A 27,563-nucleotide genomic window follows, 5' to 3' on the forward strand; every position below is an offset into this window, starting at 1 on the left:
CAGACTTGTATTAGAGGCTCTAGACTCGTGACACCAAATTGATGAGGTTGTGTAGTTTCCTATTATCTCGACTTTCCGCATATCTTCTGTTGTTTTAAACGTTATTATGAAATTTAATGTTTAAAACTTGTGTTAGAAAATGGCTTATTAACTGATAAATGAGTTGTAATTATATTGGTTAGTTCGGCTTGCCTAGTAGTGTGCTAGGCCCCATCACGTCCGGTATTTGGGGTCGTGACAAAATTAATTATAGCTGCCAACCATGCATGGTCCTGTACTATTTTATGAGGGGCATTTGCATCTATACCCATTTTTTGTATCACGTTTTAACTTGTGCCCGCTTTGCAAAAAAATTACAAGCGTACTCGCCTTTTCGCATAACTTCATCATACGGGGCTGAAGTAGCAAAGGTAATCACGCAAAACTTTAGCATTCTAGTAGACGAGCCTGAAGTTCAGCTCTAGAGCTGAAGTTTTTATTTTTTAACTAGTGAACTTCAGCTCTAGAGCTGAAGTTTTTGTTTTTGTAACTGGCGAACTTCAGCTCGCTGAAGTTTTTGTTTTTGTAACTGGCGACCTTCAGCTCTAGAGCTGAAGTTTTTGTGTATGTAACTGACGAAGTTTTTGTTTTGTAACTGGCAAACTTCAGCTCTAGAACTGAAGCACCATAATTAGCAGTGATTTTTTAAAGAAAAATAGTGTATATCTTCTCAGCTCAAATACGAATAAATATACGAAAATTCCAAAATTTCACAGCTCATCCTATTGTTAACTTAAACGTTTTCCTAAGACTAATTTGCTGTAAATTTGGAGTAGAAGTACAACTGCCGAACTGTTCAATTAAAAAAAATTGACCTTATAACTAAAACAGCGTTGCTTCTAGAGATAAATACCAGTTTGTTTTGTAACTTGAAGAAGAAAACGAAGGAGGAGGAGAAAGGGGGATGAAGTTATTTAAAAAGTGGGTACATGTTAAAAGTTTATAAAAAATGGGTATAGGTTAAATGGGGGTGACCAAATAGGCGGCCCGTGCAATTTTTACATTTTATGAATAAAACAAATAAGCGTCCACTACACAATCATCAATATATTCGCCCAGGCCCAACGTGAACAAAATTATACTATTCTAATTATGCTCTTTCTAATTGATATGTTACCCAAAAACATATAGATTTGCAACAACACTTGCTGATATAAATATGTGTACTATTAAAAAAAATAATAAACTATTACGTCTAATAAGCTGTTGCAACACTGAAATTTGACTAAAAATTCAAAAGTACTCTTTGACCACTAAATGAGCTAAAAAAGAGAACTCGAGCAAAGAAAGTTCGGTAGCAGTTAGAAAGACTCATATAAAATTCATATGATCACTATCATGATAATTATGTGAAAAGCAAGTTGACTTCCTAAGCGAATTAACTTTAGCTTCACGAAACTATTAGATGAAAATCGAGAGTTTGCACCCAAATATATTCAATGAAGATATGATATTTCACACCAATTAGAATCCACAGTCTCAAGTTGGAGGTGGGGAGTGTTTATCACTCGGGCAACCCTCTCTTATCTATGCCCTTACTATCTATTTGCAACAAACAACATGCATGTAGTCTCATTTAACACAATTTAGACTTCTCGAAAGTAGCAAACTGGAAAAGGGTACATAAAATTATAAATATATGATAGCATTAATTATTTTTTCTTTCCAAAAGGATGGAGAAATTAGTGCTGTTCGATTTTTGACTCCATAAAAAACATCAATTTACTCCATGCATAGCATTGTCAAGACCATATTGTTAATGCCCGTTCTATATTCCGCAAAATAACCAAATTTTCTTTTTAGTTTTATGGAGAGCTTCATTTTTTCTCTCAAGGCACTTGAAAGTCTTGAACAGATGAGCAATCCTGATATATAGACACTGCAAACAAACAAAATTTGGCTGTGTATCAGAGACATCCAAAAAGACAAAGAACTCATCACAACTTTCAACAATGAAAACCGAATAGACAAACACAAATATTTACTTAAAATACAATACAAAATCCACAACACAGTAGACAAATAAAAATTATTTCAAGGCACTCCAGATCATATCCTTGAGCTCCTCACAAAGAACTAAACAGCTAGGTATGAACCATAAAGGTAAAATTAGAAGGTCCTTCGTTGGAAGCCACAAGCTGAGTGCTGAACACCTTAAAAATCTTCTCAATCAACCTTGTATCATTTCTGAGTGGATTGTTGAACGATCTCATTGTACTTCCCAAAATAGTAAGCAGCTGTTGGAGCAACTGCTTGAATAACTTTAGGAACAATGGGAATCCAGCCTAGAGAGAGCCAAGCTGATGCTGCATATTGCTCATTGGCTCGTACTTGGTGTAAAGTCCCTTGGCGGCAGGCTCATACTTGGAATAGACTATTTTTGCAAGTCCTGATGCAGCTCCTATAACACCAGCACTTTTGACATCAGCTACAACAGAGCGACCAGCTGCAGAAGCCTAGAACACGAATCACAATCTTACGAATAGAAGAACAATTTAATAATATGTTTTTAATAACTGACAAAGCATATTTAACTACAAGAAATATGACTACAAAATTTTATAGTGCCAGTTTGGTACCAAATCACATACTATTTTCACAAAAGGTAAAAGCTGTTACATATTTTATTCATCAGCCTAATATTATTATCTCTTCATTCACCAACCAACATAGAATTAGATACATACAATAGCCACAAGAATGCTAAAAAAAACAGAAGCAATATGCATCCCAACAACCTTAAATTCTACAATAATTCACCAAATCAGAAGAGCATCCTCATTGTGAAATCCCATAATCAATCCCTATGCAACTAATAAGATATCTCAAACATTTCATGTCTAAACTAACTTTGTGCCTAATAGAAAAATCTCACCACCACAAACACAGTGCATCAACGCCTGAAAACATCCAATTTTCATTTGAAGTATAGGAAGGAGAATATGCTAGTTCAGTTCTATGGAATGTGGAAACAGAAATTTACTTATAAAAGAATTTTTCAAGTAAAGCAGACAGCAGGAGCGGCTAATTATACTCTCGAATATAAAAAAGAACAAGTATCTAATAGAGATTCTGAAATAAAAATAGGCGATACCATAATTTTTGGTAAGACTGTTTAATTCAGAACTCATTAGTTGGTACCAAAAGATAAATTTTATCAAAAAAAGTATAGTAGATGTGTGCAAATCAGGAACAATTACGGGCCCAATGACCTTGGAAATTTTGAATTTTCCCAATACAATCCTTGGCGAGGATGTAAATTTTGAAACAAGTATATGAATGAAGAAAATAAACATTGAAGGTAATTGACGTTGCGCAATCTGCTGCACTTCTACAAAATGGTTCTACTTTGTCCTAATTGAACAACCAGATTTAAGTGTCAGTGCTATTATAATAAAAGATAAAGCATAACATGAAATGACATCAAATTGTGTTTTGTGGAAGAAATGTGGTACAAAGCTTTCAGATGTGCTCATAATTCCAGTACGACCAACAGCTCCAAAAATGGGCGGCAACGCAGTAATACCAGGCCTAGCAACTGGGTACAGAACGACCAACAACTCCAAAAATGGGCTGCAACGCAGTAAACCACACCTAGCAGCAAGGTACACAAAGACACAGTTGTCAAAAGAATATACTTTGCCTACTAATAAGTAAAACTAACACGAAAGGCAGGAACTGCCATTCTAAGTATTGATGGAGGATTCCATCTACAAGCACAAAGTTCATTTGGGGGGCTGATCTTTCTCATAACCATTTACCTATTGCACACAATTTTCCTTCTTGTTGGTCATCTTTGTTGTACCAATTTCGGGATAAGGCACACAGTACATAAGATCTTTAAAATTCTATTGATTTGGATCACTGAATGACGAAAAGTTAGTTCAAGTCTATTCTTTCGACCGTGCAGATACGCAAACAGATATAAGCATCTAGCAAAACAAGTAATATCATATTTGCCACACTAGAAGATATGTTTACCTCAATCAAAATACATGTATTAGTAATAGCTTAATAACTCTATATATCTGCTGAGGTACAGGAAGACGGCCTTGCTGATGAAATAGTAGAAAATTCTTCCACATTCTATGGGTTTGTTGTTCTATCGCCAAACCAGATATCATACCACATACTAAAGAATCAACGACTAATTTTGCAATAAGAACTACACCAACAGATTTCAGTTTGCATCACCCATATCTATAAGTTATACAAATACATGTACAGGGTGCCTCAGGATGAGGGCTCTACATTCATTAATTTATCAATCCCTCTTATAAACCCAAGCTTCAACATCAAGAACTTGATCCTTGAAAGTTTTGGAAGCCAATAATGTCCTTCAAACCATACGGAACCCCATGAAGAGGACCTATAAAGAATAGAATCAAATAAATGTTTCCCTTTCAGCAAATTCAGAGAAAGCTAATTGTATCTGAAGTTTTCTAATTAAGATTAAAAAATCGACATGATTCATTTCTTAGAATAAAGTGAAAAGTGCTGGAATAATGGATGATGTTGAGAATAGGTAAAATGCTAATAGTAGAAAGGGTATACAAGAAAGGAAGATGGCCAAGGGGAAGAGAGGAAGGATGAATATCACCCAAATATTTGCCTTTTGAAAGCAGTTGATCAACTTCTTTTGCTTGTTGATATGCTAATTCTTCAATAATTTTGATAATGGATTCAAGGACATGACCATACCTCTGAAGCTCCGGAATTGCACATCATTTTGAGAATCAAATTATTCAATAACAAACAAAGCAGATTACATGAAGGAAAGCATTCACCATACCTTTTTAATCTGCTCAAAAATATTTCTGTTAGCACGCTAATGTAATTAATTTTTTCTTTAAAAGTTGTCCAAGTTCGACAATTTGATATATCATATCATGTACTCAATTAATAAAATTTAAAATGACATACATTGGTACAACATAGTTACTTAGTTAATATCTCCTATAAGTTAAAAGGACTGATTTCATTAGTCTTATCTTTTAGAATAGCATAAGCAAAACAAATGTACAGATTTTTACTACTGGTGTAAAGGAATCACACCATTTCAAAAGAGAGCAATTACAGCATGGAATACCAACAAAGAAGGCTCCGGTGAGACAACAGAGACCACTGTTGTAAATTAATGGGAATGGAGACAACTGATCAGGTGAGTAAAATTCTGTACCAGTAACTCTCTTGGTTTTGGATATTAGGTGTGGAAGTTACAGATTCCATGTATTTGTAGTACCTTCGCTTGCTCATTAATTTCAAACATTGATCTATATCACTCAATGGTGCTTTGCCTGAGCATAAGCAATACCACATATCAGTTTCATATTGCTGGAAGCTCCTATGTTTCACTTCATTGTAGACTTTGAAAATCACTTTTACATGTCTCTATACAGATAAGTCACTAAAGGCTAAAGGTATATATATAGCTTTGCTGGACAGGACTAAGCCATGTATATACAGATGACCACATATGCTCAGATGACACTAGTATCCAAGACTTTTAAGTTATTTTCCCAGAAATACATAATGAAGTTTACTGAGATTGGTAATATCTAGAGAAAGTAACTAAATACTAACAGTATGAAAAATAGAAAATGTTATTAGCTCAAACGTCTCGAAGATACCCTGACAACATGTGCCTAGAGAAGTAATTTGTAAACATAATGATAATATTTAAGGATGAAACATAAATCAGCTTCAGGGTCCATATTTCAAAAAGACTATGGATTTGTGAATTGAATATTTTTGGTTTTTTTCATTTGATAGCCAATTAGCTTAACTTCTCAGTTCCATCACCACCTTTGAATAATTTACCAGCATATATAAGGCTGATCATTTCAAGGTGTGATCCTATTGCAACTTTTCTTGTTCCTTTTTTTTGTTCAGATATTCTTAATAAACACTATGAAAGCAAGAATCAAAGCCAATTAAAAAACAGGGGAATACAATAATAGAGAAAGCCTTACCAGAAGTATTGATATTGACAGAAGATGAATCAAAGAGAGAAATCGACAGTTAACGGAGAAAATACAGAGGTCAAGAACAGTTTTGATATTGATGGAGAATTAAAGGAGTGAATAGTCAGTAGTTGTTATGCGTTGTTAGTTCACTGCAGGCGTAGTCGCCATATTCTAGTGTACGTATAGGTCAGCAAAATTCCGCCGTAAGATTTTAGATCACAATAGACATATCTTGTTCTTCAAACAATTATGACTGGGAAAGTATACTCAGGCGTAACTGGACCACAAGTGCCCTCAAGGCTTACGAATCAACTATAATCTCAACTCTATCTCACAACTTTCAATACAATTGTATATTTTGAAAGTATACATAGATGATACTAAGAGAGATTTGATAGTTTGAGGCATGATCCAAAGAGTAACTGGGGCTATTCAAGAACTCTAACTTCACTCATCTCTGCTCTATGACATTAGAATGAATCTGTATATATGTTATGTGAGATATGTTAGAGTATAATAAAAGGAAAGGTAAAAAAAACCTGCTCTTTTCAGCATCTGCTTTGGATTGCTCTCCTTTGTCAAACCTCTGACAAATCTTCCAGACTGATGTCCTAGAAAATACCACCTTTTTTCATTTGTGTATGAGCTTTCTAGAAAAAGGAAAAAGAATTATAATTGAGCATGTCTAGGAGGAACAGACCTCCTCAGTACTGAAAATATCTTCTAAAAGACAGGAAAAGATGTGATATTTCACCATTCTTAGATGATATTCTAACCCATTGGCTGCTTAAGTAGCACTGAGAAACACATTGGTCAGAATAAGAAGACATATAATATGATAAACTTCCAGATTCATTGCTAAAGTCTTAAATAGTACACAGAGTGAATGTAAGGTTGATTAAACAGTGGCAAGTAGAATAACTAAAGGCAGATACATGGAAGGATATTAAATCACCTGTCTTTTTGTAGCCAAATACCTCTTAAAGGATCCATGAGTTGAAGTCAAATTCTGTTGGCTAGGCTAGGCTCTCTCATAATTGATGGCTTCTCATCATTAATTCCTTTTATCAGTAGCTGGTGATTTGTGTGCCTTCCATATGTATGCTTGACGTAGAACCAGCTGAAATGCCAATGATAATCTAAATTAAAATCCATAATCAATTAGTCAAGACACTGTAAATCCAATCGATCAAATTGAATGGACAATCAATATCTAATTTGAAAGTATCCAGCTTCAAAATTACACAGGTTGTGTAACCGTTTCGTAGAAGAGCCAAGATTATGTGCAAAACTATCAATATAAGAAGAAAGAAGTTCACCACACAACAAAGAATTATCAACATGATTTTGCATCAACTTTTTGTGATTCTCCAGCCAAACATGTGGGGTACCCCATTTCACACTTAACTTTAGCATCAGAAGACTGCCCTGATTTTTTGGCAACTTCCACTTCCTAAACAGCAAAATGAAAATTAGTGTATGGGGCACACATGTAGATATAATTACTTGGAAGTATGTTCATGAGTCTAATACTTGAAATTTTGTAAATTGAAATAAAGTAGTCAGAAGAGTTTAACTGTAATTTAATCAAAATATATAACATAGTAGTTTGATACGTTCTACCCGCTTTATTCCAGGCATATGATACGTCCTTATCTTGTAAAATTTTGAAATGCAAATGCAATTCCTAATTAATAAGCACAAAAAAGAAAGTAGAAGTTAGTCACAATAAAACTAAAATTGGTAATAATTTTGATACATATACATATAGTTAGCGATGTTGCTTTTAAGAGACAGTAAACCGTCCTCCTTTATTTGGAATTGGGTCCGGTTGGGTTACAGTATAAATGGAGTTCCTTCTGGTTCTTCACATAAGAATTAGTTGTAATAGTTAAGCGAGAATCAATCTTATAGAAAAAGAAATGTTAAAGTAACCATCCAGTTTTTCAAGTATGTCACCAAGCAAGTATCTAAATGATATGAATACATCAGCTATAATACTTTTTTTTTAATTTTCCGTTAGTGAGCTTTAAATTTTCTTCATCATACAGTAGTTATGTTCTAAATTATTAGCATGAAAGAACTTAATAGTATTGATGCAAGAAAATGCATCTGGATTATCAAATATTATTGAAGCAAGAAAAAGAAAGTAAGATAGATAGACAAAATAAGACAGAGATGGAGCATATTATACATGCCATAGAAATAGTAAAATCAAATAGATACAATATTGAGCTATTTATTGCGCGTTAAAAAGAACGATAAAAGTTTAGCAAAGATTTGCAAGAACAGAAGTTAACCTTTTGTTATTACATAGTAAAAGTGCAAAAAATATGTTTCAACAAGAATCGTTAAATGAATAATAAGCATACAGGTAATGGTTAAAATACCTCTGTAATAACACCAGAGTAATTCCTGCGATGATGCCAAACCTCAAGCCAACTTTCTATGAATTATATGATCACATTATAAGAACAAACTTGGGGCCATCCAGTGGAACTATTTATCGAAAAGCTTTTTAATGATTTTATTATACACTATATTGTAAGTTTAATGATTATCATCGTTATCTGTTGTGGTTGGTCGAATTAACAATTTTACACAATTGGAACCTTTTGCTCTTGATAGAGCTACGTAGAGTTGACCGTGGGAAAAAACAGGTTCGCATAAATAAACTCCCACGAAGTCCAATGTTTGACCTTGAGCTTTATTTATTGTCATAGAAAAACATAATCTCACAGGAAATTGTGTTCTTTTGAAAGGAATAGGCAAATTTTCATTCGCTGATGATAATAATGGTATTCTAGGAATAAATACATGCGTATTCTTAAAGTCCCCAGTGGCAATTTTAGCACTTATAACATGTTTTCGAAGAGCACAACATATAAGTCGTGTACCATTGCATAAACCTTCGCATGGATTTAACTTTTGTAACAACATAATAGGACAATTCTTTTTCAAGGTCAATTTATGGGGAGGTAAACCAGCAGGATGTAAAGTATGCAAAAAATCTTCATAGTGACTTTGATCGTTTGCTTCAATAGTCTCATCAAATGCAACATATGTTTTAGGATCACCAGGAATTTGAGCTATGAGCAAATCATTTATTTCATCAACAAAGTCATTTTTGGTTGTCAGAATTACACGCGAAGTTATAGAAGATACATCGGAAAAACATGTATGTAGATCTGGATAAGTAACTCTAAGCAACAGATCTAATGATTGATTTTCAGAAATGAAAGGGATAACAAAACAATTAGGGATTTCGATTTTGTTATGGCTATTTGTTTTTTCTTGTCCATTTTCAATTCTCATCAAATATTCACAAAAGGTAGGATCTGTCTTTGCACGCATATTTTCTAATAATCGTAGTTTTCTAGTTGATTCCAAACTTCAGAATATAATAAGCTTTCTTGAATAAAATTTTCTTTTTTCCCACTCCTAACAACCGAGAGAGTTTGTCTAAAATTACCACCGAAAACAACTATTTTTCCTGCAAATAGAGCATTTGTATCCATTAGATCCTTCAAGAGAATATAAAAAGTTTCTATCACTTTCTTTTTTGCCATAGATACTTCATCCCAGACAATCAGTTTTGCATCACGTATTAAAGTTGCAAGTGCGCTTTGCTTACTAATGTTGCAAGAATATTGTTCATCGATATCAATAGGACATTTAAAGAGGGAGTGAGTAGTTCGTCCTCCTGGGAGGATCAAAGCCACAACACCTAAACTTGCTGTTGCTAAAACGACAAAACATTTTGATCATACAACAACTAATAAATCATGATATAGAAAAGTTTTTCCAGTTCGTCCAGGTCCGTCAACGAAATATGCTCCCGATTTGTTAGAAAATATCCTATCAAGAATGGTGTCATATGCTTTTCGTTGTTCAGTATTTAATTTTCTCTCTAGAAGCAAATCTTCTTCTCTAATAATGATATTTCTTTCACTGACAGTCATTGGTTTCTCTGATAGCAGTTGAAGGTTTAATTTTCTCAGGAATAAGATTATATTCATTAATATCACGTCCCATCAAATGCAAAATATCATTAATATGATTTAAAGCCATAAAACAAATATCTTTAGCATTCATGTTACGTATATTCTTAAAATCTTCGGACATTGAATCTTCAAATTGTTTCCAAAGTTCTGCTGGATTAGTGGGATTACAGTACACCAATAATGTTGCAAATAAACGACTTAAACTATATAGCATTTGATAATTTGTAGCTTCAGATATACATTCAACCAAGTTGTTATCACAGTATAACAATCCTCTTTTTTCTGCAGCCTCTCTAAATGTATTATAACATTTACCGTCAACTTTACATAAGTCCTGCTATGATTTTGGTCCTCTAACGTTCATCAACAATAATCTAAGATAATATCTTTCTCCTTCTGTTGGATGACATGCTACAATATATCCAATTACATTACATTGTTTTCGATGTGTCCACATTTTTTCTTTAAATGACCATACAAAGTACTCAGGAAATTCTTTATATAATAATAACAGTTGCATAGCATCTTTATTTGTTCTGTTCATAACAAAGAATTCAGTTAACATTATTTTTTGAATCATCGAATTACTCAGTATTCTATCAACATTCTCAATACTTTTAAAAGAGACAAATTGTTGTCCTTCTAAATATAACTGAAGGTGAAAAACACTTGGAGTCATTTCACTTATTGGGAAGCGAAATAATCGCCATGCAGCTTCTGGAGGAGAAACCCATATAGCATATTGATATTCTTTTATTTCATCTATGTCTATATCTGTATCACTAGCATGTATATGAAATGTAATTTTATCGTGTCCTTTGCAAATATATTTGTAAATATATTTCACTACCTTGATATCAGAACAAACTTCAACATTCATATGACAATTATACTTGCATAGAAAAAATGGATTATATGGAACTACCAAAGAATTATCGAGAAACTCACCTCTTCTACAGCTTCTCCGGTTCTTCTCCTTCTATATATTGGATATGATTTCTTTCCTTTTAATGTCTGTTCAGCAAAATCTTTTGGATACTTGAATTTGCAGTTATTATTTTTCATGCAAATATTTGTAGGATTTACCTTTCCAGAAGGACCATGCATCATATGTTTAATAGCAAGTGAATATAGATCGCGATCTTTTTTAGAATCAGGCAATTCTGCACAGACAAATTTATCATAAGATTCAAGAGTAAGTAATTTATGTTCATCAGCAAGTATAATAAGGAAATGAGCATGTGGAATACCACGTTTTTGAAATTCTATAGTATACATGAATCCAGCAACTCTTCCAAAGATTTGTCTTTTTATAATATCCGTCTTTAATTCTTCTACCTTTGCTCTGAAAACTCTACTAACTAAATCAGGTCTGTTTTGTACCTAATCAGCTAGTGACAAATGTTCTTTTATTTCTGGCCAAGAAGAATTACATGTCATTGTTATAAAGAAATCAGGTTTTCCAAAATATTGTACCAATGCGATAGCATCCATGTATCGTCGGCGCATGTCCCTTGGTCCCCTTATAAATGTAACAGGGAGGAACATTTTCTTTTCAATTTTAGAGGCTTCCCTTCACCAAATCTTAAAATATCAAGGAGTCATTGCAAGACTTCAATTCTAAATAAATCTGGATTAAATGAGAAGAAGTCTAATCTTTGTGTTTCAAGTTTTATATATGCATCCACTATAAATTGTTGGAATATTCTTCCATAATGTATCACTTCATTTGTTTCATTATCTCTTATTTGAAAGCTATAACAGTAACACTCTCGACAAGACACTGTATCTCTTTTTCGTTTTCCTTTTTGTAAGGATTCGTCTTCCATATCAAGAAATCCATCAACTGAACACATGTTTGATATACTGGGCAACTGTTCATGTTCACAGTAAGTTCTATGTTTCGTCACAATATTTGTTTGAATAGTTTTTTTGATTTCACAATGCCATCCTTTTTCACCAAAGGAAAATAATAACTGATCATAACATCCATAATAATAATGTACTAATCGAGCTCTATTGCTATCGGTGTAAATTCGAATATGTGGTGCATAAATGTCTATAGGATTTTCTTCAAGCCATAATGCTGCAATCTCTGATGAGCTGGGTAAGTTATATGTCCGTTGATCTAAGGTTGAGTGACATTTAAGAGCAATATAGAAATCAGATAATTGAGGAACATTTAAGAGACATTTTAGGAAAATAGTGTATGGATTTACTTTCAATATGTCCATCAACTTTTTCACTATTGATTCATTAGTTCTTGTCGAACAAGCCATCCTATTGGCTAGTTCATGATCATGATCATAGAAGTACAACTGTAAATTCCTGGGTTTTTCATTGGAAGGAATTAAATCATCTATAAAATGATATATTTTTCCATGGACTCTAAATGTGTAGATACCACAATTTTTTCTCGCTAGCTCTTTATCATACATTACACCAAGTGAAGTAAATGCAAATATGTTGTTGTACGTTCTAATATAAGTTTGAAAGTTTTCAGATTCTTCAGTATTTCCAAAGTATAACTCTGATAATTCAGGTAGCATTTTATGAGATGTCGACCTTATTGCACCACTGTTACAGCAAAATCTTGGATGTTCATATTCAAACCTCTTTGCACGACAGTATTGGTAGTGCAGAATATTTTTTAGAGCAACATAGTCACTTCGTTGCTCTTTAGCAGCCAAACACACCTTTCTGGCCCGGCTATGAGCTGAATATATAAGAAGTGTTATTAAAAAAACGAAACATGAAGGCACACGTATGGTGGACATTATTAAAATATAAAGTTTATGCAAACCTTTGATTGGAACAGCGCAAGGAAACAGGAGGCAGTTTAGATGTACCCGACGTGGACCCTTATATACAAATAGTCACAGATTACAGTAATGTACAAACAATATGTTATTCTCAAAGAAAATATAATCTAAACGCAGGTTTACCTGTTTCACGAATGATAGGGGGACCCAATATAGAATTTTCTTTTTCTAGATTATCCATCACTGTTGAAGACTGGCAGCTATTAAATAGAAAAGCCAAGACATTTAAAAGTGTACAGTGAAGCCGCAGTAGATCCAAAATAAAGTGTAAGACAATGGTATTTTTGTATTTTAATTTTTATGCACATATAAGATAAGTAAGATATCATACTCAATCTCCAAGCAAAATTAAGAAGCATCCTTGTCCTAATAATATATAATGTATAAACATGAGTAACAATATAACCTTTTTAAAGAAGAGAAGGATATGGTTACCTGTTTCACAAATGATAGGGGTATCCAATATACCCTTTCCTTTTTATAAATTATCACGCAATATAGTCAGGCAAGCTTGATGGTTGGTACCTAGTAACACAACATCGAAAGCGTTTAAAAGTGTACAGTGAAGCTTCAACATGTGCTAAGTAGAGTGCAATAGAGCACATACTATTTGAGTATTTTAGCTTGTAGGCACATAAGATAAATAAGGTATTATACTAAGTTTCCAAGCAAAATACATGAGAACCAATGTATTAATAACATATGGTTTCTAAATATGAGTACAAAAATCTAACCTTTTTCCGCAAGGGAAGGAGGTTCTCGTATGGTAAGAGCAGTTTGTTTTAGAAATCCTGTTTTGTCCCAAGATGATGTTGCCTGCTCTGGGACAGCAACAATCAGACTTTCAAGAAGGTTGTGCTTTGCAAAATTTTGTCTTCTCATACGTCGCGATAACAACATCGCTTCCTTTCTACGAGCAGATATTTGGCTCTGCGTATCACGTCGTTTGAGCTGCATTGAAGCCTTCTTTTTTCTGCATATGAGTAATTGTTTGGTTCTTTAGAATACATCAGTTTATTGCAGTTCAATTTTCCTTTTCACCTATAAATATTCCCAGCAGAAGTTCTCATGAGATGTTTAAAAAAGACATAAATTATATTTTTAATATCACATAACACAATATCTATTAAATATTCTATCTAGGAGACCAAAAAATGGCATACTAATCACTGAGGGCTCATGTCTCAGAGACATGTCATACATCACTGGCAAACAAATTGGCTTTATATTAATTTGTATATCCTTAAAAATCCTCATTAATGATTTTGGTTATGAAATCATCCTAGTAAATCCAGCAAAGCATAACGTTCATTTCAGCATCTTCTTATTTTATTTTATTATTATTATTATTATTATTATTATTATTATTATTATTATTATTATTATTATTATTATTATTATACCTAATACCAGGCTGAATCCTTGTCCAGTATAGTCATCATAAGTATATGTGTACTTTGAAATTACACAAACAGGGTAAAAAATATTGTTATTTTAAATTTTGCAGCTATTTGGAGCAAATAAAACAATTTGCTTAGCAGTGAATATATTTTTTATCTAATCAATTACGTATAATGTTTGTGCAACTATTGTTCAGTGTGATCATCACACACATTGTATGATGCAAGTTACAATCTCACTGAAAACAAACTGTGATAAATTAAATTCGACTTCGATGTATGAAAGCGCTAGAAATATTTGGACAAGAGAAATCAGTGTTTCTGGACAGGTTCTTCACCACTCAACCTTATTTCACTAAGGTAATTCCATTGATCAAAATTAGCTTATTGATCTATCTTTTTGTTTTGGATGTATAGTGCAAAGGTTTAGCTTCTTTTTTTCTACTTTTGAAAAAAAGAGGCACAAATTACACCAAAAATACATTAGTGCCCCCCTAAATGCTAACCAGACATCTTCACGTTAAAGAAATCACATAAGATAGATTTTGGATCAACACCTGAACACAAATTCCCAACGTTCTTGAAATATGATAATTTTTGCAGCAATATTTCATATGAAAATTTGAAACAAGATCAAACCTTTAAAGCAAGAACTGAGTGACACAAAACAGACTACTATTTAAAAGAGGCAATGATAATCATCTATGAATGACAAAAAAGTATTTGCCATAATAAAGTTGCAACGTTTATCAGCTTTAAAAAAACTTGCAAAAAGTGAAAATTATACTTTAGCCTTTGACATACCCAGGTTGACATAGGAGAGAGCAGATAATTGCTACAAAGTCTTCTTACACTACATTTTCAATTATTTCGATCAAATAAAGCCACGATAACTCTTTAATATTGAGGCTACTATGCACCAACCAAAAAAAATATTGATGCCAGAAATCCGTTAGAAGAAGAACATGAATAATACCAAGAGGCACTTTAAGCTAGCTAATATCGACTTTGAAGAATTCGTTCAGCTCTTTCTCTTTGGCTATCGAATTATGATTAGTGTTGTGCCCTTTCATATTGAGCCCAGCAAACAGATCTACATCTATAATTTTTTCTTTAATTCAGGAAAGAATCCAACTTGAGACTTTGCGTTTATATAAGCAGGCATGGGTTAATCCTTTTGCTGCTAATTCTTCATTCTAGCAGTCAGCTCAGGGGTTAATCCTTTTGCTGCTAATTCTTCATTCTAGCAATCAGCTCTCTCTCTTCTAATTATGCTTTCATTTGCTATTTCAGTTTATCTTCTTAGTTGATTTAAAGCGTTGGGCATATATATCGAAAGAATCTGAGTGCATAAAATAAGTATATGCATGTAACCTATAGGAAAGCGAGAATAATGTTTCATCAAAAATTAATTTTTCCCTTTCTATGTCCTATATCAAGAATTCAAGATACTACCATACCCAAATAGCTATTTAGTAGCTTATGCTGCTAAAACAATATCTTCTTCTACTCGTTCTAAACATCCTCTTCTACGTAAGTGAAATAACAAGACTTTGAGAATACCTATCGACTTTTACAGATTCAACAGCTAATCAATGTGAACAAAAAATAAACTCTATTGAAATTTCTCTCCTTTTTGAGAAAAAGATACCAGGCATGGATGGTTTATTTCAATTTGTAGTGTTTAATTGAAAGCAAAAGCAGTTGTTAGCATTTTATCGTAGGTTTCCCCAACTATTTCATACTCGAGAAATTAAACCCAAAATAATAGTAGAAATCTAAAAAAAATACATAATTCATTCAAGAATTGCCTCAAACACCTAAAGACTAAAATTGACGGACAGATTAAACTCTCTGAGCAATACAGCCCTAGCATGCCATAAAGATTAAATAGAGAAACATGGGTGAAGAAGAAGAGGAGGAAAACTCACAAGAAACAACGATCCAAACGGAAAAATTCACAAAAGTGCAAAGATAAGATCAACAAAGCTTTTCTGATAATGGTGATACTGAATTTGCAATAAACTGGCTGTTAACCTTTTGATACAAATAACCTGCATCTGCCAAGTATCTCAAAGAGCTGCCAGCCTGGTATCGATAAGAACAAGAAGAGTGAGAAGAGAGAAGCGAAAGAAGAGCCTGTAGAGTGTTGATCGATATAATCCAAGTGAAACATTAAAAATTAGATGAAAAGACAAAATTATCCTTGAAGTATGAAGCAGGCATGTCGTCCAGGTGTGTGCTAAGTCCCTCTTATTAGATAGGAGAAATAAGGTGTTAATATACAGAATTCTTCTGATGGTACATGCGATGGTGAACGTGTCAATGTTTACTCTAAGAAAGGGAGCCAAGTGTGATCTATTTGTGAAGATGTGTACTGTCTTTCTTGCTGCCTAATAGGCTACATACTATTAGCAGATTGCAAGCAATACCAAGGGTATTTTACATTTAGCTCTTCACACTAACCTATTAATAGAAAAAAATAATATTATAACTCACATTTGAGAAGAACATCAACAAATTAATGACATTTTCCTTCATTGGCGAGAAATGATCTCACACACCTGACTAATGAGTCAAAATTTTATTAGCTTTATATATTGATATTTTTCGAAAGGAAAAATTTATACTAGTAGTTTTGGTAACCTAACATAACATATATATTACTCCTTTTCTGTCTCACTATTTACGATATGGTATCTGAATGAGTGTATACAAAGTTTAAATATTAATTCAAAATATATAGTACTATTATTTTAGTGAATGTGGAAGATAATATGAAACAAGTAAGAAAATGAAAAAAATAGTTCCTTTGTTTGTAACGAGTGTAAAATAATTTATATCTTTACAATAAAGAAAATCTCATAAACTTTCTCATATTAGATGTATAATTTATCATATCCGAAAATAGTAATAATGATAACTATCCAAAATTATACTTATAAAACTTTTACTAAAATACTTTACTTAAAAGAATATACCATAGTAACATAATATCTAGCGGAATCAAGGTTGTAAACTTACAGGGTCCCATAATAATAATGTCTTAAACCCTCTATAACCTCCTAATAGACATAATCCCTTCAAACTCATGTGAATTTACTACGACACATCCTAATGCTAAGGTACGGGATGTAACAAAAGTAGGGTTGCTAGTGCTAACTTAACACAGAGTTGTCCAACCTGCTGTTGCCGCGATAATAAAGAAAATAGCTGGAGGATGGAAATGGTGCAACAATTATCAGGCTAATGGAAAGGGGCGAATTTGGGTACTATGGGATCCAACTCAATGTGACTTTCAGTTATTAGCATCCAGTACTCAATGGATGCATGGAGTAGTCAAGCTAGCAAACATTGAACTCAAATTTACTGGAGTCTATGGGTTACACATTATACACGATAAAAAATTATTATGGCATGAATTAAATGGGCTGACTACTTTTCAAAAAGGTCCGTGGTTATTAATGGGGGACTTCAATGCTGTTAGGAACATAGATGATAGAATTAGTGGTAGCTCTGTACAAGAAGCAGAAGTAAGAGACTTCAATGACTTTATACAGGATGCTGCGATGGCTGAACTCAAAACTTTGGGCAGAGAGTTTACTTGGACCAACAATCATGTGTAAAGCCGTATTGATAGAGAATTAGGAAACTCAGAATGGATGCAACAATGGTCTCACCTTGAAGCAATACTATTAAACCCCTCTTTCTCTGATCATGCTCCCATATGTGTAAATTTTGGGGGAAGGCAAACCAAGAGGATCAAACTTTTCAGATTTTTCAACTACTTGGCGGATCACCAGGACTTCATGAGAATTGTAGAAGAAAGCTAGAGAAGCACAAGTGAAAGAAGTGGAATGCAGCAAGTATGGAGAGGACTACAAGCCGTGAAAGGGGAGCTAAAATATTAATCTACAACTCAATACAACATGATTGTATATAAAATTAAAACACCGAGGCAGCAACTTAGTGACTTGCAAGGGCAGATGAGAAAATGTAATCAACATAGTAGTCTGTTCAAAGAAGAGAAAAGTCTGAAAATGCAGCTAGAGAAATAGTCCTTGGTGGAAGAAAGCATCGCTAGACAAAAATCAAGAGTCCAATGGTTGCGACTAGGGGACTCTGATAACTATGGATTCTAGCCTATCTTATGCTCTCTTTTGCTTAGGTTTTGGATAAAAAATGGGTAAAAGTATTCCCGAAAACTGACTTATTGTGCTTGTTTGCAGGGTTTGGTTAAAATGAGGCAAGAAAGCCATAACCAACTCATGAAGGAGTTAAAATTGCACATGTTTAAAGCTGAGATGAAAGAGCCGATCGCGAAGGAAAAGAGAGACCGCAAAAGGTCCACCGCTGAAGCGGCCACAATTATGCTGTCCACGGAATTGAGATTCAGAGAAGGCATTTTTGGGGTACAACAGAGACCGCTGACCACAATAAAATAGCGTGGCAACAGAATACCTGATGCGGCCGCAGTGCATATTCCACTGAGGGTGAGATAGAGACTCAGAGGCCTTGCAAGATGAGCTCAAATGAGGAACGCGACCCGCGAACATTTTATGCAGCCACGATTGAAGCTAACGCTGATGCGACAGAATCTACGCTGTTCGTGAAACCTAGCCCAGTCCCTGTCCAAAATTGAAGAAACACGGTTCGTGCTTGTTTTTGTGCGGTCGTGAAAGTTCATGCGCTGAGGCGCCTAGTATTCTGCTAACAGCGGAACCTCCGTAGGGGTATTTCTGTTCAGTAATTTCTGTTGTGTATAAATAGATCCTTTTCACATTTTTAGGTCATCTTTTGTATCAGGGAGCTCGTGAACAACCGTACTTTACCACTTTGAGTAATTTTAGAGTAGCTTTAGCTATTATTCTTAGATTTTATTCTTGTAATCAACTTTTATGGCTTATATTTCATCTTCATCTTTGATTTCCACCTTGATTATGAGTAGCTAAACCCATTAGCTAGGGTTGTGACCCAACCCTAGTATGGATATTTAATGGGTCTTCAATTTTAGGGCTTAATTTTTTATGGGTTAGTGATATTTAGCTTGATTCATGCTTTAATTATAGAATTAGTGGTTGAAAACACTGATTCGTGCCTTTATGACTTAGACCCTTCTTGAGAAAGAGGGACTAAATCTAGGAAAATTTGGCTAACAAGGAATTGAGGTGCATTTAAGAGATTGATAGCCCCAATTAAATGGTTAAACATAGAGATAGTAATACCAGACTTGAACCAATTTTACTTGCATTGTTTGAACACTCAATTGGGCTTGAGAAAACCAACTAGGGTAAAGTCACTCAAACTACCGAGAGATATAGAGTGAGTAATTTTGTGTAAAAGTTATATCATGACCCCAAATGTAACAAGCTTGTCCTAAATTTTAGATCCCATTAGATATTCGCCTAGGTGTCAGTCACTTCCCTAGTGCTTTTTATCAATTGAGAAAACTTTACATAAACATTGTACTTAGATTGTTTTCAGTAATTAATAGCATTAAAAGTAGAATAGCAATGAATCCAAGCATGGTTAGAAGTGCAATTAAAAGCAACACGCGTAGCTAGATTAGATAGAAACCCAACTCCCAACCAATATTAACTCCCTGTGAAATCGATCTCGACCTTTCGGGTAAAAGCTGCATCCTGCACTCCTCACTATTATATAGTGGTGCAAGGTTAGAGCTGACCACTTTTTGGTGCCGTTGCCGGGGAGTTAAACGGTTTTGGCTATGTATCTCAGTAGTTGTGTGTCTTGTTTTTCTTTCCTTCTATTTTACTAACTTTTGTGAGTTAATCGATTTAGGTACAGAATTGGCAAATAATGATCCTATCAGAAATGTTCTCTTAGGGGATGAGGTAGATGATAATGTTGAAGATGAGGTTCCTCTAGTACCTCAAGCTCAAAGAAGAGGCCGACAGGCCAATGAAAATATTCCAGACCCTCCCATAGCTCCTCCGCGAGTAGCTTCTCGGGTGCTTCAAAATGAAGGGTACGCAAGTGCAATTATCCCAACAGGGATACGGGCGGACAATTTCTAGATTACAAATGTCATGTTGACCTTATTGGAGAAAAGAGGGTACTTCACAGGTGCTTCCCATCAGAATGCATATAAACATCTAAAGGTCTTTGTGGATACCTGTTGAGGAAGCAAATAGACAAATGTGTTGGAGGATGCATTGAGACTGAGATTGTTCCCTTATTCACTTAGAGGTAGAGCTTTAGACTGGCTCGAAAGTCTCCCCAACCATTCCATCACTACGTGGGATGAGTTGGCCGACAAGTTTATACCAACTTTTTCTCACCGGGACATACGATTGCATTAAGGGATGAGATCTTAGCGTTTAAACAGGAACCAAATGAACTCCTTCTTGAAATCTAGGATAGATATAGAACTATGGTCAAGGAATGCCCTAACAATGATATGACTGAAACAATAATCCAACAGACATTTTATTAGGGTATAAACACAACCAATCGATGTGTGGTAAACCAACTAGCAGGGGGTAAGCTGCCTTATGCTGAGGCCTGCGAGATTCTTGATGAGATGGCTGACACTTCCTCAGCTTGGCAGAGTCAGGCAAATGTTCCTCAGGGGGACCCTCATGTCATAAATCTTCACAAAGAACTTCAAGACCACGGATAAGCCATAACTGAGTTGACAACAACCATGAACCAGTTAGCCAAAGCAAGGCTTCAGCAGATTCAGGGACCAAAGCAAGTAAACGCAATGGAATAGGTTAATCTATTGATAAACAAGAGGAGACAACATGTGCAACAAATGCAAAACAATCAAGATCAATATGAGCAAGGTAGTAGTGGTTACAACCAAGATGATGGGCATGGTGAGCAAAATGAAGAGATTTTGTATGCCAACAACTATCAAGGACCACAAGGTAATGCTCCAAATCAACAATGGAGATCTCAAGGGAATAATCAAATTTGGGGCAACCAAGGCCAAGGTAATTGGAACAATAACAACAATAACTCCAACAATTGGGGGAACAACAACCAGAATTGGGGTAACAATAGCAATTGGGGTGGCAACAACAACCAAAAAGGTTGGAATAACGATAATCAAGGTAATCGGGGGCCGAGTTTTCAAATGCCTTCAATGTTTCAACAACCAAACAATCCGCCTCCATTTCCATTACAAGGTCCAAGCTCGTCCAAAAATAAGATGGGACCGATTGAGTCAATATTTGAGAAAATGATAAAGAAGAACGCCGACTCCGATGCCCAATTGGCATCCCATAATACTTCTATCCACAACTTAGAGGTCCAACTTGTCCAGATTTCGCAAGCTTTGAACACTCGCCCTAGGGGGACACTACCTAGTGACACGGTAGTGAACCTGAAGGGTGGGAACAATATTGGCCATGCAATGGCGGTGACCAGAAGGAGCGGTAGAGGTAGTGAAGCAAGTACCTCCAAGCAAAAGAAAGTTGTGAGTGATGATGTTGAAGTGCAAAATGACGATGATCCAATAGTTGATGAGAAAGTGAGTGAAGAGAATTTGGATGGTGAGGTGAGAATTGATATTCATGACAATGAGGAGGAGACTTAAAATGACGTGAACCCGTATAGGGAACACGTGATAGACATACCGGAAACGGTAATGCCTAAAGCTAAGGCTCATTTTCCAAAGCCTCCTCCACTTTATCCTCAAAGACTTACAAAGCAGAAGAATGAAAACTAGTTCAAGAAGTTTATTGAGACAATGAAAAGTTTGTCGATCAATGTGCCCTTAGTGGAAGCTCTTGAGCAAATATCGGGATATGCCAAGTTTATGACAGACTTGGTAACTAAAACGAGATCTATGGATTGTGAGACCATCAAAATGACTCATCAAGTGAGTGCCATTGTGCCCTCGATGGCTCTAAAGCTTGAAGATCCCGGTGCATTTACCATTCCATGTACCATTGGGAGTGCGGATTTTGCAAAGGCCTTGTGTGATTTTGGAGCAAGCATAAATTTGATGCCTTACTCTGTATTCAAAACTTTGGGTATTGGTCAACTGAGAGCTACTTCAATGAGATTGCAAATGGCAGATAGAACAATGAAGATGCCACTTGGTATTATTGATGATGTTCTTGTCCGGGTTGACAAGTTTATTTTGCCTGCTGATTTTGTGATTCTTGACTGCGAAGTCGACTATGAGGTGCCGATAATATTAGGAAGGCCTTTTCTAGCAACATGGAAGGCATTGGTTGATGTGGAAGCAGGTGAGCTCACCTTCCGGGTGGGTGACGAAAAAGTTATCTTCCACGTGTGCAAATCAATGAAGTAGCCTAACAGTACTGAGGTTTGTTCTTTTCTAGATCTGGTGACGGAGGTGATAGTTGATGACACGAGTGCCATGATCAATGTGGAGGATCCTTTGGAAGCTGTACTGGTGAACCATGATGTGACTGAGGATGATGGCTTGGTAGAGTATGTCAATTCCTTGCAAGGAATGGGTTCTTACTCCTATGAGCCCCGTAAACTTTCCTTAGATCTTGAGAATAGAAAGACTCCACCAACAAAGCCCTCAGTCGAGGAACCTCCCGTATTGGAGTTGAAGCCTTTGCCTCCACACCTCAAGTATGAATTCTTGGGCCCTTGTTCAACTTTACCTATTATTCTTTCTGCATGCTTATCTAACATGTAGGTAGAAGCCACCCTCTAGGTTCTCCAACAAAGGAATAAGGCAATTGGATGAACTCTAGCTGATATTCGGGGGATAAGCTCCGCCTTTTACATGCACAAGATTATACTTGAGGATGATGCCAAACCCTCCATGGAACATCAAAGGAGGTTGAATGAGGCTATACAAGAGGTGGTCAAGAAGGAAGTTATCAAGTGGCTAGATGCAGGGGTTGTGTACCCCATCTCCGATAGTTCATGGACTTCACTGGTATAATGTGTGCCGAAAAGGGGGGGTATGACTGTGGTCACAAATGATCAAAATGAGTTGATCCCCACTAGGACTGTCACCGGATAGAGGGAATGCATGGATGATCGGAAGTTGAAAAAAGTGACCCGCAAAGATCATTTTCCATTGCCCTTTCTTGACCAAATGCTGGATAGACTTGCTGGGCGTTCCTACAATTACTTTTTGGATGGGCACTCAGGCTATAACCAGATTATGATTTCACTAGAGGACCAGGAGTAAACCACCTTCACATGTCCTTATGTCACCTTTGCATTTTCACGAATGCCATTTGGGTTGTGTAATACCCCGGCTACATTTTAGCGGTGCATGATAGCTATATTTACGGACATGGTGGAGGACTTCTTGGAAGTGTTCATGGATGATTTTGGTGTTGTGGGTGACTCTTTTGAAGAATGTTTGGGTAATATTGACAAAGTGTTGGACTGATGTGAAGAGACAAATCTAGTGCCTAATTGGGAAAAGTGCCACTTTATGATCGAGGAGGGCATCGTCCTCAGCCATAAGATCTCAAAGAATGGTATCGAAGTGGATAAAGCAAAGATTAAAGTGATTTCAAAACTCCCTCCTCCTACTTTCGTCAAAGGAGTGAGGAGCTTTCTTGGGCATGTGGGGTTCTACCGAAGGTTCATCAAGGACTTCTCCAAGGTGTTAAATCCCTTGTGCAAATTGTTGGAAAATGATGCAAAGTTTGTGTTTAATGATGAGTGCATGAAAGCTTTTGAGCTTCTCAAGTATAGATTGACTACCACTCCCATCATCACTGCACCCAATTGGAGCTTTCCATTTGAGCTCATGTGTGATGCTAGTGACGTTGCGGTGGGAGCGGTCTTGGGGCAAAGGGTGAAAAAAATATTTCATCCGGTGTACTATGCAAGCAAAACTATGAATGATGCCCTGGTTGATTATACGATGATGGAGAAAGAGTTGCAAGCAATTGTGTTTACAATGGAGAAGTTTAGGCTTTATCTCATGGGTTCCAAAGTGATTGTTCATACTGATCACGCGATACTCCATTACTTGATGACCAAAAATGACTCTAAATCTAGATTGATGAGATGGGTTTTGTTGCTTCAAGAATTTGACCTAGAGATTGTTGATTGAAAAGGAAGTGAAAATCAAGTGGCAGACCAATTGTCCTGCTTGGAAGAGGAGGGGAGATCCAAAGATGGTCTCGAAATTAATGATGCATTCACGGATGAACAACTCCTCTAAGTGTCTTTGAATAGTATGCCTTGGTTCGCCGATGTGGCTAATTTTCTTGTGACCGACATTGTTCCGAGTGAGCTCTCTTCTAACTAAAGGAAGAAGCTTAATGGGACATCTTGGATTATTACCGGGACAAGCCTTATCTTTACAAGATTTTTAATGATGGTGTGATCCGGAGATGTGTTCTGGAAGAGGAGCAAAAGAGTATTCTTGATGCTTGCCATTCCTCGTCCTATGGTGGTCATCATGGTGGGGCGAGAACTGCTTCAAAGGTTCTTAGCTATGGTTTTTATTGGCCTACTCTGTATAAAAATGATGATGATCTTGTCAAGAGATGTGATGAGTGTCAGAGAGCTGGTGGAATTTCCAAGAAGGATGAAATGCCTCTCACCACTATTCTTGAGGTTGACATTTTTGACGTGTGGGGCATAGACTTCATGGGGCCTTTTGTGAGTTCTTGTGGCAACACTTATATTATGGTGGCCATTTATTATGTTTCCAAGTGGGTTGAGGTTGTGGCTTTTCCCAACAACGAAGCCCAGAGTGTGGTGGCATTTCTTAAGAAGAATATCTTTACACGGTTTGGCACTCCTCGGGCAATCATCAGTGATGGGGGTTCTCATTTTTGCAATAGGGCATTTGATACTTTGCTTGTAAAGTATTGTGTCAATCATAAGGTATCAACCCCTTATCATCCTTAGGATAGTGGACAAGTTGAGGTCTCCAATAGTGAGATAAAAAGCATACTGTCAAAAACTATCAACGCAAATAGGATTGACTGGTCAGGGAAACTGGATGATACTTTATGGGCTTACATGACTGATTATAAGACTCCAATGGGTATGTCTCCATACCGGTTGGTATTTGGGAAAGCATGCCATTTTTCGGTTGAGTTAGATCATAAGACCATGTGGGCTTTGAAGCGGTTAAATCTTGAGTGGGATGTTGCAGCAAATCTCTAGGTAGAGCAACTCAATGAACTGATGAGTTCTAGTTTCATGCCTATTTTAGCTCGTCCTTGTATAATGAAAAGATGAAGTACTTACATGACAAGTATGACTAGAGTAAGGAATTCAAGGAGGGTGGCTTGCTTCTCTTATTCAACTCTTGATTACGAATGTTTTCGGAAAAACCCAAGTCAAAATGGTCTGGCCCTTTTGAAGTGGTACATGTAACTCAATTTGGTGCTCTTGATTTGAAGAATAAAAATGGTGAAGTTTTCAGAGTCAATGGGCACCGAGTCAAACATTACATGAGAAAATTTGATGACATCCATGTGGTGGCCTTGATCAACTTCAAATGATGATGGTAACATGCGTTGTGCCACAACGTTAAACCAGGCGCTTCCTGGGAGGCAACCTATGTGTTTTTTCTTCTTTTTGATTTTCTTCTTAGTGTAGGATTTGTTTTGGACTAACTAGTTGTGAAGATATTTGTAGGAATGTTTGATGTAATGCAGGACAATATTGGAAAATTTGGCTAAGTATGCAATTGGACCGCTGACCGCGCTCAAAATTCTGTGGTCAGTGAAAGCTTTTTTGTGGGGGCGTGAATTAGTAGAGGACGCGGATTTGAAAAGTCTAAAATATGACCTCTCTGAAGTTTCAATCACGTTCGCGGTGGCATTTTCACGGTCAGTGGACTCTGTTCCGCAGTCGTGCCAACATTTCTGCTCTCAGCGGTTCCCTCTTGGTAACAACCCTTCAAAAAGGTAAAAGCGCAGATCGCGCTGGAATTTCGCGACCGCACCAGGTAAGGTCTGTGGGTCCTTGTACTTTTTAGTATAAATAGAAGGTTATTAGCCCTTTTTCCCTTTTCGAACCCTTGACTCCCACTGAACCTAAAAGCACTGTTCATCCTCATATTATGGTCTTTCAATCTCAATTACTCAAGAGTCAGTCTTTTACTGCACATCTCACAACTGGTATGCTCGATTAGTTGTGTTAATTTTATTCCTTTATTTTCTTTCATCTTTATGTTATTGTTTCTTTATAGTTAGGGTTAATTAGTTGATGCTAAAAATTCACGAGGATACTTGTTGTGCATGTGTAGTAGTGGTTAGTGGTGTAATTGATACCTATTAATGACCAAAAAAGTGAAACCCAAGGTCTAAGAGAAATAAAAAATGCTCGTCTGGTCGTAGTATTTCGTGGACAGTTGTCCAAATTGCGCTGTCCGCGTTCATGCTGTGTAAGAGCTGAGTGATTTGTAGGTCCATGAATAAGGTGCTTTTTTTCGTGGTTCGCGATTGACTTTACGCGGCCGTGCCTCTTTTTTCGTGGTCAGCGTTATGAGTTTGAGAGAGTTGGTAAATTGGTTCCGTGGTTGTGTTCGGTTTTACGCCAACCATGTTTCAAGTCTCGTGGTCGAGTTTCTTTTTTTTTGCTCTCAGCGGTACCTCTGATTCAGAGATTGGGTAGTCTGATTCCCAACATTTCGCGGACACGGTGCTTTTTTCGCAATCCGCAGTTGCCTTTACATGCCCGCGCCTCTTTTTCTGCGGTCAGCGGATCCTGATTCTAAGAGGTAGTATATGCAAGTCCTCTGCTATGCTTTATTTCCATGTGCAATATTTTAGCTTCAACTACAATGCTTAACCATATGATTGATACATTGTTCTGACTTGTTTCATGGCTTATTCTCTGCAGACAATAGTCTGATCTAGTGGTGCCGGTGATACACAAAAAGGGAGGGCTGAATCCTTCCGAGGTAGGGGAAGAGAAGGACAAGGCAAGACCAAGTTACCACTAGTGGTCCAGAAATCTATAGGGAAACTGCGGAAAACCATCAAAGCTGCGGACGATGCCGCATCCCATTCTGAGGGTAGTGAATATGCCCTGTCCCGGGAAGTTTCAGAAGGAGATTCAGTGCCAACCAATATTCCCGCAGACTTTCAAGGGAAATTCCAATTGAGAGACGAGCCTAAACCCCCCTGTTTCTCCTGCTTCTTCTGAGTCCTCTGATGGCTCAAAGGAAAGTAGTGAGTCTTTAGCATTAGATTTTCCTCATACTACACCTTTGGCCTCACCAACAGACCCCATTGATGTAGATGTTGAGATCTCTGATGACGGGAGGGGTGGTGACACCCAGACAGGAGGATTGACGAGATCAAAGAACCTTGTGGTATGTCAAGAACGTTTTATGAGTGAAAAAGCCTACCACAAGTTTCGAGAGTGGTGGACTTAGAGGTCACT

General features: G+C 36.2%; 1 protein-coding gene across 30 annotated transcripts; it reads right to left on the reverse strand.

Annotated features, from left to right (window-relative positions):
• Window positions 1-2,003: 2,003 nt before the first annotated feature.
• Window positions 2,004-16,431, reverse strand: LOC107814085 (uncharacterized). 30 transcript variants are annotated; one of them, XM_075255473.1, is made up of 13 exons: window positions 16,163-16,415; window positions 13,566-13,804; window positions 13,267-13,356; window positions 12,955-13,031; window positions 12,813-12,870; window positions 12,623-12,725; window positions 11,096-11,172; window positions 10,958-11,023; window positions 7,325-7,692; window positions 6,961-7,125; window positions 6,545-6,616; window positions 3,495-3,633; window positions 2,004-2,495 (listed from the first exon to the last, which is right to left on the reverse strand). In XM_075255473.1, exons 10-13 carry the CDS (start codon window positions 6,996-6,998, stop codon window positions 2,325-2,327), a joined length of 420 nt encoding a protein of 139 aa, XP_075111574.1. In that variant the 5' UTR covers window positions 6,999-7,125; window positions 7,325-7,692; window positions 10,958-11,023; window positions 11,096-11,172; window positions 12,623-12,725; window positions 12,813-12,870; window positions 12,955-13,031; window positions 13,267-13,356; window positions 13,566-13,804; window positions 16,163-16,415; the 3' UTR covers window positions 2,004-2,324. The 30 variants fall into 30 exon arrangements, 7 of the variants coding, with proteins under 7 accessions (XP_075111574.1, XP_075111573.1, XP_075111572.1 ...); XM_075255472.1 differs by having other exon boundaries at window positions 12,575-12,725; XM_075255471.1 differs by having other exon boundaries at window positions 10,958-11,172; window positions 12,575-12,725.
• Window positions 16,432-27,563: the final 11,132 nt, after the last annotated feature.

The sequence above is a fragment of the Nicotiana tabacum genome, chromosome 6 (assembly GCF_000715075.1).
Source record: "Nicotiana tabacum cultivar K326 chromosome 6, ASM71507v2, whole genome shotgun sequence".
Classification (NCBI taxonomy): domain Eukaryota; kingdom Viridiplantae; phylum Streptophyta; class Magnoliopsida; order Solanales; family Solanaceae; genus Nicotiana; species Nicotiana tabacum.